The sequence below is a fragment of the Toxorhynchites rutilus genome, chromosome 1 (assembly GCF_029784135.1).
Source record: "Toxorhynchites rutilus septentrionalis strain SRP chromosome 1, ASM2978413v1, whole genome shotgun sequence".
NCBI classification, from domain to species: domain Eukaryota; kingdom Metazoa; phylum Arthropoda; class Insecta; order Diptera; family Culicidae; genus Toxorhynchites; species Toxorhynchites rutilus.
Window position 1 is genome coordinate 136,100,061 of NC_073744.1, and position 14,384 is coordinate 136,114,444.

At 37.5% G+C, this 14,384-nt stretch overlaps 1 protein-coding gene across 2 annotated transcripts in view; it reads right to left on the bottom strand.

Annotated features, from left to right (window-relative positions):
• The window catches only part of LOC129762148 (uncharacterized), a 64,553-nt gene extending 54,297 nt beyond the window's left edge, over nucleotides 1-10,256 (bottom strand). The window contains exons 1-2 of one of the 2 annotated variants that reach the window (XM_055760142.1): nucleotides 10,123-10,256; nucleotides 9,497-9,797 (exon numbers count right to left, since the gene is read on the bottom strand). In XM_055760142.1, the coding sequence (XP_055616117.1) occupies nucleotides 9,497-9,513 (17 nt within the window). In that variant the 5' untranslated portion in view covers nucleotides 9,514-9,797; nucleotides 10,123-10,256. Of the gene's footprint in view, nucleotides 1-9,496; nucleotides 9,798-10,051 lie in introns of both variants that reach the window. The other variant, XM_055760143.1, reaches the window with a different exon arrangement.
• Nucleotides 10,257-14,384: the final 4,128 nt, after the last annotated feature.

Sequence of the window (14,384 nt, forward strand, 5' to 3'; positions counted from 1 at the left end):
TAAAACGTAGTTCAATGGTGTGCCGTTTATTTCGTTTCCACCGTGAAGTGTATTCGAGAATCAGGCCCAAAAATTAAATGTCAAGACGGTATTTTTTTACGTCGGAATTGGAGTCTTTTGAAGCATTTCTGACAAGCGGGATTGGAATTGCATATTCACTAAGTAAAATTAAAGCATTTTAACTGAGACGGAAACCTTGCATGCTTGAACAATTTAATTTCCTGTCACTATTATGAGCATTCCGTACTTCGTTATCTTCCTCAACGAATTTCTCCGTTCCGTCAGTGTCCGAGGACGATGCTGATAGTGAATGAATTGGTATACTAATATCAATGAATGACCAAACTCACATTCCGTGAACGCAGAACAGAACGAAAATGAGAATGACCAAGACTGGATGAATCAACTGTGAGTAGCTTGCTGTGATTGTGAGGTTTGGCGTTGGTTCATTTTCGGTATCCCGAATGCAATGGTATAATGATCGAATGTGGACGGAAATTCAGCTGAAAAGATTGATGTGATACAGATATTTCCAAGCACTGGTCTCATTACTCAAAAGGGTACTCTTTCGCAAAATTAATTTGATTTTTAGATACAATAGAGCCTTCTTTTTCATTTGACGACAATAAAATTGATTTACAAATACATATTCATGGTGAAAAACTAAAAATATGTTTAATCACTTTTGTCTCAAATTCCGAGTACCATTTTTGTCACTGAATCATATTCCGAACACCAAAAATGCATTTTTCTTTAAAATCATGACTTTTAAACTAATGGACCGATTCATATGATCGATATATCGAATTAAAGTCAATTAGCTAGGCTTGTTTGGAAAAATGTTATGCACGCAATAAATAGGATTTTGCTTTTGTAATTATTGATTGTATTTGTTTCCTATAGTTTACATGGTTTCGGCAACAAGGACGCTTTATCGGTATCGATACCTGTGAATGATGTTAAAAAGAAATCTATAACCCGAAGAATGGCAGGGTTTTGAATATTAAATTATTCATACCATTAAAGTTTACTGAATTAACATTTAAAAATAAAGTGTTCGCTATTTGAATCATGCGCAGAGATTTGATTCATACTCCGAACACTAATTTTAATGAAGATTTCTGCATAAAATATCATTTTATTTAATCCATTTATTGTAGATTCTTATCATTTCAGGCACAAAAATAGTTGAGAAAACTTTTTTATAGAATTTGCTAACGCAAACATTTAATCATTGATTTTGATGATGATGGTGGTCTCCTTCCCCTACAGCGGTTTGAGAAAGATATCGAGTTATCTAAAAGATAATTTATTTTTCTCAGCATTGAAACCAGTTAAAGAAAACGAACTGATTTTATTTACAGATATAAATTCGTATATAGTATTGCAATGTCAAAAACAACCCACAGAGCCGATACAGTCCCGACTAGACTCTTGCAGCCAATTCATCCACCAAAGCACAAGTCCAATCGCCAGCCTTGTTTTGGATTGACAATGGATATCTTCATCCCGAGAAGTCGAGAAATTTTCATTCACGAAAAATTCCTAGACCGGCTCTTAAAAAAACTTTTACTTTATATCCTTTATATCTGTTAAAAGCGCGCGGCGCTCAAACTTTTGTAGACTTCTTTTATTTTTTTTAACTAATACAAAACAAAAACAACAGAAAATAAAAATAGTCCATCATCACCAAGATCAGACATGATAGAGACACAAATTGAAAACAAAAAATATAACATAAATCAAAAATTGTTCAAAATTGTATAAACAATATAATCCGTGTCAAAAAAACTTCGTCAGGTTGAAAATATTGAAAACAATAAAAAATATCAAGAAAACTGTTCACATTAAGATATCCGTTCGTATAAAACGTTGTCAGTCAAAAATATTTGGCAATAAAAAAATTGAAAAGAAAGCTTTCGGTTGTTAGGAAAACACAACCTTAACGTGCGTCGATACAGTTTCTCTTAAATTCCGCTAGTGTTGTTGCATGTTTAATATGTGTTGGCGTCGAGTTGAAAACATTTACTCCTTTAAAATATAGAAAATTTTGCGAAGCACATGCTAAGAAAGGTGGTGTTCTTATTTCAATCGCGTTTCTAGTATTATATCTATGAAAGTCACTTCCTCTTTCAACTCGATCACACAAATATCGAGGCAGCAAACCGTTAGCTACTTTAAAAATGAACACCATAGTTAAATAAACAATTCTTTGCTTCACAGACAATCATTGCAAAGTGTCCAGCATCAAATATGAGGAAGTGAACCTGTTGCATTGTAAAATCAAAAGCATTATTTTATTCTGCAAGCGCTGTAATCTCGATATTTGTGTTTCATTGGCCAAGAACAAAATGGAACAGCAAAAATCCGGATGAGGAGAGATGATTGATTTGTATAGCTGTATTTTACTGCAAATAGTTAAATCGTTTCTTAGTCGACACAAAATTCCATACTTTTTGGCAATTTTCTTGATGATATTGTCAATGTGAGTATTGAACTTAAGTTTATCATCAATAATCACGCCAAGATATTTAATCTCCCGAACGCGATCAACGGTCTCATCATCAATTACAATAGAGACGTTTTCATTTATTCGATTTCGCGTGTTTATCATATATTTAGTTTTACTTATGTTCAATTTTAATTGCTTATACTTCAACCATCTACTTAAAGAATGCAAATCTCCATTCAAGTGTAAAACGGCCTCATATACATTCTTAGCTGCAATGAATAACACAGTATCATCAGCAAAAAGATAAATATCGCAACTTTTGTGAAAATTCTTAATATTTTAAATTATAGGCTGTATACCTGTAAATGATGTTAAAATGAAGGCCGTAACCCGAAGAATTTCAGGGTTCGGATTATTCAATTATTTATAACATTAAAGTTCAGTAAATTTTCATTTGAAAATGGAGTGTTAGGAATTTGAATCATGAGTAGAAATTTGATTCATATTCCGAACACTACTTCAATATTAATTTTAATTCGCGATAGTTTGAGACCCCTCTCGCCTCTCTAAGGGGGGGCTGCCATGCAAATGAAACACAAATTTCTACATTACTCGAGAATTAATCAAGCAAATGAAACCAAATTTGGCATGTAGAGGTTTTAGGGTGCAATAAATGTTTCTACGGTGGTTAGATACTCCTCCCCTTTCTGTTAGGAGGGGCTGCCATACAAATGAAACACAAATTTCTGCTTTACGCGAGAATTAATCAGAAGGAAACGTGAATGTTTGAAGGTGTTCATAACAAAAAACAAATTTTGGGCGGGACGAAGTTTGCCGGGTCAGCTAGTGTCTAATGTTATAAATTATAGGCTGTATCGATACCTGTAAATGATGTCAAAATGAAGCCTATACCTCATAGAATGTCTGTGTTTTCTTTATTTAATTATTTATAACATACAAGTTTAGTAAATTTACATTTACACATGAAGTGTTCGGAATTTGAGACGGTTCGGTACTCTTTATATGCTCACAAAACTTTGGTCCTAAATAAAAAAATACCCGAAAACGTAAAACAATGAAAGTAATTCTGATTCTGCAACAAAATTGGTTTTTTTATGAAAATCCGGGCAAAGGCTAGATTGTGAAAAATAAATCAGTACGCCCCCAATAGATCTCAAAATCAGGACATGTCCTGCAAAAATCAGGACAGATGGTAACCCTAGCTTGCTCTGAATGCAATTCCTGCAGCTATGAAAAGTGTTTTAATGATTGCATGCTAGTTTTGCTCAACTAGTTTTAAAATTTCATCGATCTTTTTTTTTATTGGGTTTGCTCTGATCCGTATTCTAATTTGGGCGATAAATATCCTCGTACTCATAGGATTCTATTTGATGCTTATGCGCAAATCGGGGAGCTGATTAATATTTAGGTGCAAAACATCACGAACGGTTTTAGGTTTGATTTGGTGCCATATGGAGCTGCTACACGATTCCTGTTTTTGTTTTGTTTTTTTTATTGTCATCAATCAAAATTGTAGACCAATGCATTCTTAATACTACTTAAAACTAAAAAAAAAACTAAAGAGAGCTGACTGGATAATTTATCCGTTCAATTCAAAAGACAATTTTAACAAGTTACATAATAAAAAAAAATATTTATTTATTTATTTATTTATTTCGTCAAACCAGCGTAGACTAAATATGCTGCCCAAATATTACAGTGAAATTTAACTATATCTTATTCTATTCAAATAGTCTTTGAGCATTGACCTTGACATGGTTACATTAATTATTTCACTGTGTTCGTTACAGAGGCTCATCATACGATTAATAGAACTATATTAGGCATAATTCGTTCTTCGTAATCAATGTAGAAAATGTTAGGGTTTCTCATCGGTGCCTAATCGGTGCGTAAAAATTTAGGTTTCCTAATATTTCTTCTGAGTCCACTTGTTGTGATATGATGTCAATAATAAATAGAATCATGGCATAGTTCCGACGTTCTTTTAAGCTTTTCATAATGATTAGCATGCAACGTGTCTCATATGGAGGGAGATGGTATGAAGACCAGCCTAGTTTACGAAGTGCAAATAATAGAAATTGTTTTTGTACAGATTCAATTCTGTCATCGTGTGAAGTTATGTAGGGGGACCATACAATACTACAGTATTCGAGAATTGATCTGAGAATTGAGAATTGACATCTATTGATGGGTTGATTTCCCAGCTTAACACCATCGTTCAATGGTGTTCTTCTTCTTGTATAAGTCATCAAAGTGCATTTCCTAACATTGAGCTGTAATAAACTCTTAGTGCACCAATTATAAACTATGTTAACTTCATTTTGGAATGTTTGGGAGTCTTTTTCATTCTTTTTTTCCATATACAGCTTCATATCATTGCGTAGATAAGTGCCTTAACACTGTTAAGAGAAACGCAAACGTCATTAACAAATAGAATGAACAAAAGTGGCCCAAAATGAGAGCCTTGAGGAACTCCGGATGTAACAAGTATTGGTTTTAAAATGTTCCTATTAAACCTTACTCTTTGCGTGCGGTCAGTCAAATATGATTCTAGCCATTTCAATAGCTTGACTTCTATCCCTATTTTTTGAAGTTTAAGAAGCAGTAATGGTATATCAACACGATCGAAAGCCTTACTAAAGTCAGTGTATAGAGCTTCAACTTGATTACCATTATCCATTGCATTCAAAGTGAATGTGACAAATTCCAGCAAATTTTTTGGCGTTGATCGTCCTTTGAAAAACCCGTGTTGCTTATTCGTAATTTGTGTCTTTAGTTGTTGGAAAAGTTTTTGGTTTATTATGGCTTCAAAGAGTTTTGGAATGCAAGAAATAATTGCTACACCATGATAATTTCTTACATCGGATCTATTAGCGGATTTGAATATTGGTACACGAAAAGAGTTTTTCCATATTTTTGGGAACCTTTCTGACTACAATGACTTATTGAAAAGCAATAATAGTGGATGAGTTAATTCAGATGTCAATTTTTTTTTATAAAAACCGGTGGAATTCCGTCAGGACCTGGCCCTTTTGAGACTTCAAGCTTATTAAATGCGTCAAAAATTTCAATGTAAGTGAGTTTTCTGACTCCAACATCACATGGAAATTCTGGAAGAAATGCAAAGAAGTCACGTTCTCGGTCCTCCTCAGCTGTTTCAATATAAACTTCTTGAAAAAATGTTGCAAAGAGGTTGCAAATTTTTTCTGAGTCATTCCCCACGGTATTGTCAAGGTGCATGCGTGATGGAAAACAATTGCTTTTTAATTTTGGTTTTATGTAATGAAAGAAACTTTTCGGGTTAGACTTTATGTCCGACTCTGTTTTTAAGTTGTAATCTTCAAAAGCGATTTTAACAGTTGAGTTGGGCTGTTCGCAGATGTTCAGATATTTTTCGAGATTGTCAGCGTCAGATTTGTATTTCTTATGAATTTTATATGCCTTCTGTATTTTAGTTTTTATATTCTCTATGTTTTGATTAAACCAATTCGGATACTTTGTGTTTATATTTCTCCTTTTTCGTCTAGTTGGTATCTCCTCCTCTATAATTTTATTGATCATCGAGTAAAAAGTCGTCACTGCTACTTCAATGTTTTCCACACTTCTGAATAAATCCTGCCACTTGATATAGTTAAGCTTACACCTAATTGATTGGAAATTTGCTTTAGTTTAATCAGAGGCTTCCTCGAATTCATAATCAAATGGTTTTTGGGTGTTATCTATAAATATAGAATATTCGATAGCTGTGTGGAAGGCTTCATTTTTCCAAAGTGAAGTTAATGATTCAGTCACACAAAAATCTTCGGTCATATTTGTCAAAAAAAAATCCAAGAAGCATTTCTGTCGATTATGAACATTGTTTATTTGATTTAAACCCAAGACCGGCTTATGCTGAATGTATTATCATTGCAATGATAATATGTACATTCCCAAAACATGAATAACGGGTGTTAAATAAAAAATGAGAATTTTTTCAATACCTTTCAGTAACTCAAATAAAGAGCGTAAAATTTTCTTTCTACAAGAAAATTGCTCTTTGGGCTCCCTAGAAACAGTAGGCGTGTTTGGGTAGGCTAATTTGAATCAAGGCGCCTCTAAATATACCAGGTGAAACAATCATATGAAATGCACTTTCAGCCATATTGGAAGTGCTGTCGATATTGTTTACAAACAGCATCAGAACGCTGCCGGCGGTTCTCTACAAACTGCTACGACGCTTATTCGAACAATGCCTACTATGTTCGGCTTTCGCGAATTGATGTGAAAAAGAAGGGATGATTTTGTAGAATTTCATTCTCATTTCCACTACTCTTGCATGTGGAAATGAAAAAATGGCGTATCCTAGCAATAACAAAACAAACAACCCCCGCTCCACAAACCGTAATCCTCTTCTTATCGAAGTGATGATGTTGCTTCACCTGTTATACATTGATATAAGCGCCTTGGTTTGAATTTAGTCAAAGCAAAGATGGCGTCGAAACAGCACGTGCTCCGCGAACGCATTGTACGGTTCTACGAAACGCATTTCCAGCAAGGAAAAAAGTTCACGGTGGCACATTTTAAGGAAGAAAATGTACCTGTCAGTACGGTATATCGTATCCTGGGTTCCCTGAAAGTAGAGCGAAAGGTCGGAAGATGTCGTCCGGTGACGATAATGACGAAGCAGAGGAAGACATCGTTAAAGAAGCTGTTTGACAACAAGGACGCAACCAGCCTGCGTGACGACGGTCGGAAATATGGCTGCTCCCACGTATTGATCCATCGGACCCTCAAGATGGAAGGAATCGTCTGCAGGAAGAAGACGACGTCGCCGGAGTACACGGAGGAGCAGATTGAGACGGTTAAATCACAGTGTCGGTGGATGACCAAAAAATACCGCGGGACGTCTTTCGTTCTGGACGACGAAAGCTATTTTCCGCTGTCCAAAACGCATATTCCAGGAAATGATAATTACTACTCCAGCGACAAGTCATCCACACCGCCTGAAGTGAAATACAAGTTCAAGCACAAGTTTGAAAAAAAGGTCTGGCAATCAACCAACAAATCTATCGAGAAGAGTGCCTCGGTAAAATCCTGCTGCCATTCCTGAACCAGCATCACGCGGATGGGAAGTACGTCTTCTGGCCGGACAAGGCGTCTTCCCATTACGCCAAGAAGACGCTGGCGTATCTTGAGGAGAAAAAGATACCGTTCGTGCCGAAAGATCGTAACCCAAAAACTTGCCCCAGTGCCGCCCAATAGAGGATTTCTTTGGCTCACTCAGTGTCCTAGTGTATAAAAACAATTGGAGAGCCAAGGACACGAAGCAACTGACTACAAGAATCCGGAATTGTATCCGGAAAATGGACGTAAGTGCCGTACAACGTTCTTGTGGGAGCATCGCGACAAAGTTGCGTCGAACAGCAGACCACGGCCCTTACTCAAACATTCACTGACATTTTTTTTAAGGAAATACATTATGTTATTAATAAAAAATACTGAAATCGATGAAAAAAAAATTTTTTTTATATGTGATTGAAAAAATTCTCATTTTTTATTCAACACCCGTTACGCTCAAATGACTCGATGCTATCTTACTATCAACTATTGCAAGTTGATCAATGATCGTGTAGTGCTAACAGTCTGTCGGAATATAACTAAGAATCGCTTGAATATACGGCTCACACAAAATGATTAATTCTTGGCACTTATTATCCGGCTAGTTCCGTTCAAATGATTCATTTTTGAGGTCAATCTCATCAATTTTTATATCGGTCAAATGAAATCAAATAATACTATCGGTCTCACAAATCCACAATCCATATTTGCCAATCAACGTAACACGCCCAGATTGATAGCCTTCCGGTAGGTCATCCGACGGACATCTACATGGTTAGATGATCAAGGCTAGAGGTGAGGCGCTTGACGATCTCGCATACTGCAAGTATGTGAAAGGATGGTGGGGTATGTCATAATCGACCCACGAGAGAACGGTACTTATTGAAAAAAAAAACACCGATGCAGCAAAGATGACAAAACAGGAATGTTTCATCAGAGCTATAAACGCTGGTGGGTGGGGTGGCATGCAAGTGAGTCTGCAACACGAATGAATGTCCGTATTCGCGATCCGACGCTTTGGCGACAGGCGGATTGAATGACTTGGGTAAAAATAAAGCTATTGCGAAGCCGGTATTTTTGAAACATTCAGGTTAAATGTGACAAACAGTCATGAATATTCAACGCATTTGGTGTGCAATTTTGGTGTGTTTTTCTGATGATTTTTTTTTTCGTACAATCAATCAAACTTGAGTTTAAGGTCATGTGAACAATGGGCGTGATCTTCACGGACCGAAACTGGGGAATATTTTTTTTTGCTCACTAATGAATAAGGTTGCATTCAGTTTCTCTCGGTGCAATCCTGTAAGTACTTCTGATGTCAGAGATTATCGCACTGGAAATGAAATAAGCATAACACGTTGTTTCTATCGTTTCGCAACAATTATTGTCGACTTAAATATCGCATACCGACTCCAATTTACGGTGCAAAAAAGAAAAACAGTTGAAAACTCCTTTCAGCAAACACTTTTTGCGAACCCCAAAATCAAGACTAATAGATATTCAGCACCAATGCTGGCCACCGATTTGCCCATTATAGCGTTCGAGTTGAACACCGCTACACTTTTGCACCAATTTCGTCGAAATCTTGTATAACACCATGACCGCTGATGCATAATCGATTATTGAAATCGAACGGGGCGTGATTGGACGCTGATAAAAATATCTCCTCGCTGCTGCCGTATTCGTCGAAGTCGTCGTCAGTTGGTGATAGTTTTCCAATGTATCGCCAATCCACGCGCTCCAGTTAATAAATTAGGATTAGAAATGTGCGCGAAATATGGTGCCGCAATTGGGGCCAGTGGCTGCAAATGCATTTGTGCGAGTGCCTTATTTCCTGATTTTGTATCAGTTAGTTAGCGAAGTCATTGCTATCGCCCAGGAAATGGTTAAATAAAATGTAAAAAAAAGGATTAATATGCCACTCACGTTTTTGATAAATGCATCTTGAATGTAAATCTCCGGAGCTCTCGACCCGTTCCTCACTGATTCAACGCTGTTACGTGCGTGTTGATTTATTTAGCACTTATCCAAGTGTCAGCTTTTCCTCCTTTCTTCCTGTAGAGAATCTTCGAAATCGCAAACTGCCGTTTGTAACTCAGCCCACACCGCACCGTACACTCTACTGAACAACTATAAAAAATTATCTGTTGATCTCTAGCTTCGCTGGGAATTTCTGAAAACCTCCCACACTGTTACCGTTGCACCGTGACTAGATCACTATCACTATCTGCAGAGTCGAGAAGAGAATAATGTGAGCATCCAACATATCGAGACCTTTAGGGGGCCTCAGCGCACAGAAAATGATGACCTTTTCAGCGTTCCACCCCAGAGTCAGCACTGAAAATGGTTCATTATTTTCCACACCCAAATCCAAAATGCAGACGGTTCGAAAGCGCAAAACCCAAGTTTCCCAAGCACACTACTGCAAATTCAGGTTCCGAAACTTAGTCACTGCAGGATCCTTCTTCCAGAGCACTTCACCTCGTCGGTTCTTCCAAACAGTAGGAGGTCCTGTTGAAACAACGACTACACAGTTTTATTTTAATTTTTACCACAGAGCAGACAGAGCAGACACACCGCACACCGAACGAGAGACGCGTTCACACCAGTCAACAGTTCAATTACGAATGATTGCTTCTCACTGCTGCTGCGGAGTGCTATGGAGTCTCGGAGTCACGACTGGCGGCGACTGCATGCAATGCTTGGGGCCTTGCTGGCAACAAGCGACGAACCTCGAAACGCCACAAAACGTGCGTTGGCTTCGAATTAGGCTGTTCTAAGAGTGTTTTTTTGTGTGTTCAGCCATCGTTTGTAATTTTTTTTGTCTTATTTATTTCTTTCTCTGCTGGAATGATAAAATTTTAGCAGGCGTTTCAATGCATTTTTATGTATGCTGAGAGGCGCTTGCCTCATTTTTTTTTATCCCTTTTGTTTTATTTTTTTATTTTAGGCTCATTAGCATTTTAGCTGTAACAGAGCCGAATTTTAATCGTGTACATGTCACATATTTATCGTATCTATAATTAGCACATTACACAGTTGCCATTTTTCGGCGTTAGAGTATTCCCTTCTATACCGTTGCAAATGGTACATATTTACACAGTAGCCATTTAGGCGAAAGAGTTTTCTATCTGTTCTTCCATTATCCACAGTTAAGACTGGACAGCGGAGACAGTCGTTGATCCATTGTTGAGTTATTTATAGAACAGCAGCCCGATATTTCTGCAGAGCAGAGCAGTTGTATGGATGAATCGATCTTATTTCGACCGTGGATCGATCTCCATCGCTGATGATTGTTGCGTGGACGTAGTTGTTCTGTAACAACACAAATATGGTCAATGGGGGCCCTGAGTTTTGAACTCACGATCGATCGCTTACTAAGCGAACGCGTAACCAATGTGGCTACGGAGACCCCCACGCTTGCCTCATGATACAGCGTGCGTTACAAGTTGAACAGGATCTTTTCGGAATCGTACATTCTAGTGGCGTCTGAATTGGAAAGATATATTTCTTACTGATGTTCTGTGATCATACGACTAGCTGTAAATGGTTACAAATCAAATTATAGTTTCGACAATAAGTACGACATATACTAGTTCTGTTTTGACAGGCATATCGAGATTCATAAAACAACTTTACGCTAAAGATCATTCATCCCAACCCTGTTCGAAACTAGAAGTACATGACGCGCTTGTAGTTGATTATTAAAACGTAAATGACCACTTAAATGTTGGTGATTTGAAATTTGAAGTAATCGAAGATGCCATCAAAACATTCGAAAAGTCTATAGAAACATTGTTTTCGCAAAGAGATCAACCACCCAAGTCTCAACAGCCAAGAAACAATTTTTTCAATTAAAAATTACTTGTTTTTTTTATCATCTATATCACTTGCGTCATCCATCTGATTTAGAACCTACCCAACACTATAGCATTAAGATTTCCGTGGTTCAGAAAATTTTATAAGAATCGTTTGACACTTGAACAACGCAAAATAGAGGCGAATGAACTGCAAAGTTTAAAGCCTCCTAAAACAAAGAATCAATCAATCTACGCATAAAACATACTGGTATTTTATTGTTGGACTAAATGGTCTAGATACTAGCCGAAATATTGAGAGAAGCAATCGAATATTATATACAAAAGAACGATAGGTCACGTGGCGCACATTCTACCTTAAAAGAAACAGTCCATCTTTATATATAAAACAAGATTTTTCCCACGTACGTTTCATTTCATTTCATCACTGTCACCGGTCTGTTTTTTTTTCTAAATTTCCTACACTTTAACTAAAAAAAGTTCAAAATTTCAAGACTGCAGCAAGTACTATACCTAAAATATCGAGAAATGAAGATGAAAAATTTCAAAAATGCATTTTTTGAAGCGAATTTTTTTTATCTATATACAGGGTTTTCCATTTCGGGCTTCCGAAAGTATACAGCCCTGCGCTGACAACCGTTTGACATAGCTGTCAACCAAAGCGTCATATCGTTAGTTGAATGTCTGCCATTTTACAATATGGATCGTTTTAGCATCGCACAACGTGTTAATTTTGTTAAATTATACTATAAAAATGATGAAAAACCAGCAAATGTTTTTCGAGCATTACGGACGGATTTTGGTCGTCATGGACGGCCTACAGAGCACACAATCGCTAATGTAGTGCGTAAATTCGAACAAACTGGATCCGTAGCGGATATTGTGAAACCTGTGCATCATCGTAATGTGCGTTCGGCCGAAAATATTGCTGCTGTTGCTGCCAGTGTGGAGGATGACCCGAATGTTTCAATTCCACGGCGTGCTCAGCAATTGGGCTTGTCAAACACATCATTGTGGCGAATTTTGCATTTGGACTTGACTATAAAGTCCAACTAGTACAAAAATTAGAGCGTGGTGACCATGGAATGCGTCGGGCATACGTCGATTGGGAGAAACGAACAACAGTTACTGTTTGGTGCGCATTATGGTCTGGTGGAGTCATCGGGCCGTATTTGTGAACTGTATTGAACTGTGAATGGTGAGCGCTATGGCCGCATGTTAACCGATTTTTTTTCTGCCACAAATTGAAGATAAGGATACGGATGACATGTGGTTTCAGCAGGACGGCGCCACGTGCCACACAACACGACCGAACATGGCCATATTGCGAACGAAATTTGAGGGACGCATAATTTCGCGTTTTGGTGATGCCAATTGGCCGCCCAGATCATGCGATTTGAACCCGCTAGACTTTTTTTGTGGGGTTATGCGAAAGACCGTGTCTATGCCAACTCTCCGCAAACTCTTGAACATTTGAAAGACAACATTCGTGAAGTTATGACCGAGATACCGCCCCATATGTGCCGAAAAGTCATCGAAAATTGCCTGTTCCGGATCAAGGTGTGCGAGGAAGCCCTAGGTGGACATTTGAATGATGTTGTATTTCACATATAATGGCATAAACCAAACTTTAATTTGAAATGAAAGTTTCATCGAAATTCGAATTCTAGGTGTGTTTTATTTCAATTTACTTTCGGAATTTAAAGTTGGAAAACCCTGTATATAAAAATGGATTTCTGTCTGTCTGTCTGATTTTTATGGACTCGGAAACTACTGAACCGATCAACATGAAAATTGGTATGTAGAGGTTTTGGGGCCGGCGAAGGTTTTCGTGATAGTTTGAGACCCCTCCCCCCTCTCTAAGGGGGGGCTGCCATACGAATGAAACACAAATTTCTGCATTACTCGAGAATCAATCAAGCAAATGAAACCAAATTAGGCATATTGAGGTTTCAGGGTGCAATAAATGTTTCTATGGTGGTTAGACTCTCCACCCCCCTCTCTAAGGGGGGGGGGGCTGCCATACAAATGAAAAACAAATTTCTGCATTACTCGAGAATCAATCAAGCAAATGAAACCAAATTAGGCATGTGAAGGTTTTAGGGTGCAATAAATGTTTCTATGATGATTAGACACTCCACCCCCCTCTCTAAGGGGTTTTTTGCCATACAAATGAAACAAAACTTGACATATTGAGGTTTTAGGGTGCATGTTTCTATGATGGTCAGACTCTCCACCCCTCCCCCCCTCTTTGAGGGGGGGTGTGGTTGGCTGCCATACAAAGAAACACAAATTTATGCATTACTCGAGAATTAATCAAGCAAATGAAACCAAATTGGGAATATTGAGGTTTTAGGGTACAATCAATATTATAGTAAAAGTAAATTCAACGAATTCGAATAGAAGATCAATCAATGAATAGTTCTGCGATTGGACCCATAGTTGCTCATAGTAAGAAAATGTGAATGTAAGGTATTAATAACGAAAAACCAATTTTGGGCGGGACGAAGTTTGCCGGGTCAGCTAGTATCGCAATAAAAGAACAAACTTATAACTTATAAACAAACATTATATTCTTATAAACATTATTGATTAGGCTTCGTGAAAAACTTGTGGTTAAGTAGCTTTACATGTAAAAATAGCAGATAAAGCATAAGAAAAAAGAAGACAATAAGAATAAAAATCATAATTTAAGCTTTGCTGGTCGGCATCTTGTTACTCCCAGGAGCTCCTGAGACGGGTTCTGTTTTTTTTTTATGTTTTAGGTATTCACAGTCAACCCTCCTATAACGCGGTACTCTCAGAACGCGGTTTCCATATAACGCGGAGATGAAATTGCGACAGCCCTCCTATAACGCGCTTTTTTCGTGCACCTAATGCATGATTTTAACTGGATATGTTTATATTAGGTTGGGGAAAAAGTTATCCATTATTTTCTCGTTGGCTGGCTTTAGTGATCAATATCTCGCGTAATATCGATCATACAATTTCATGTT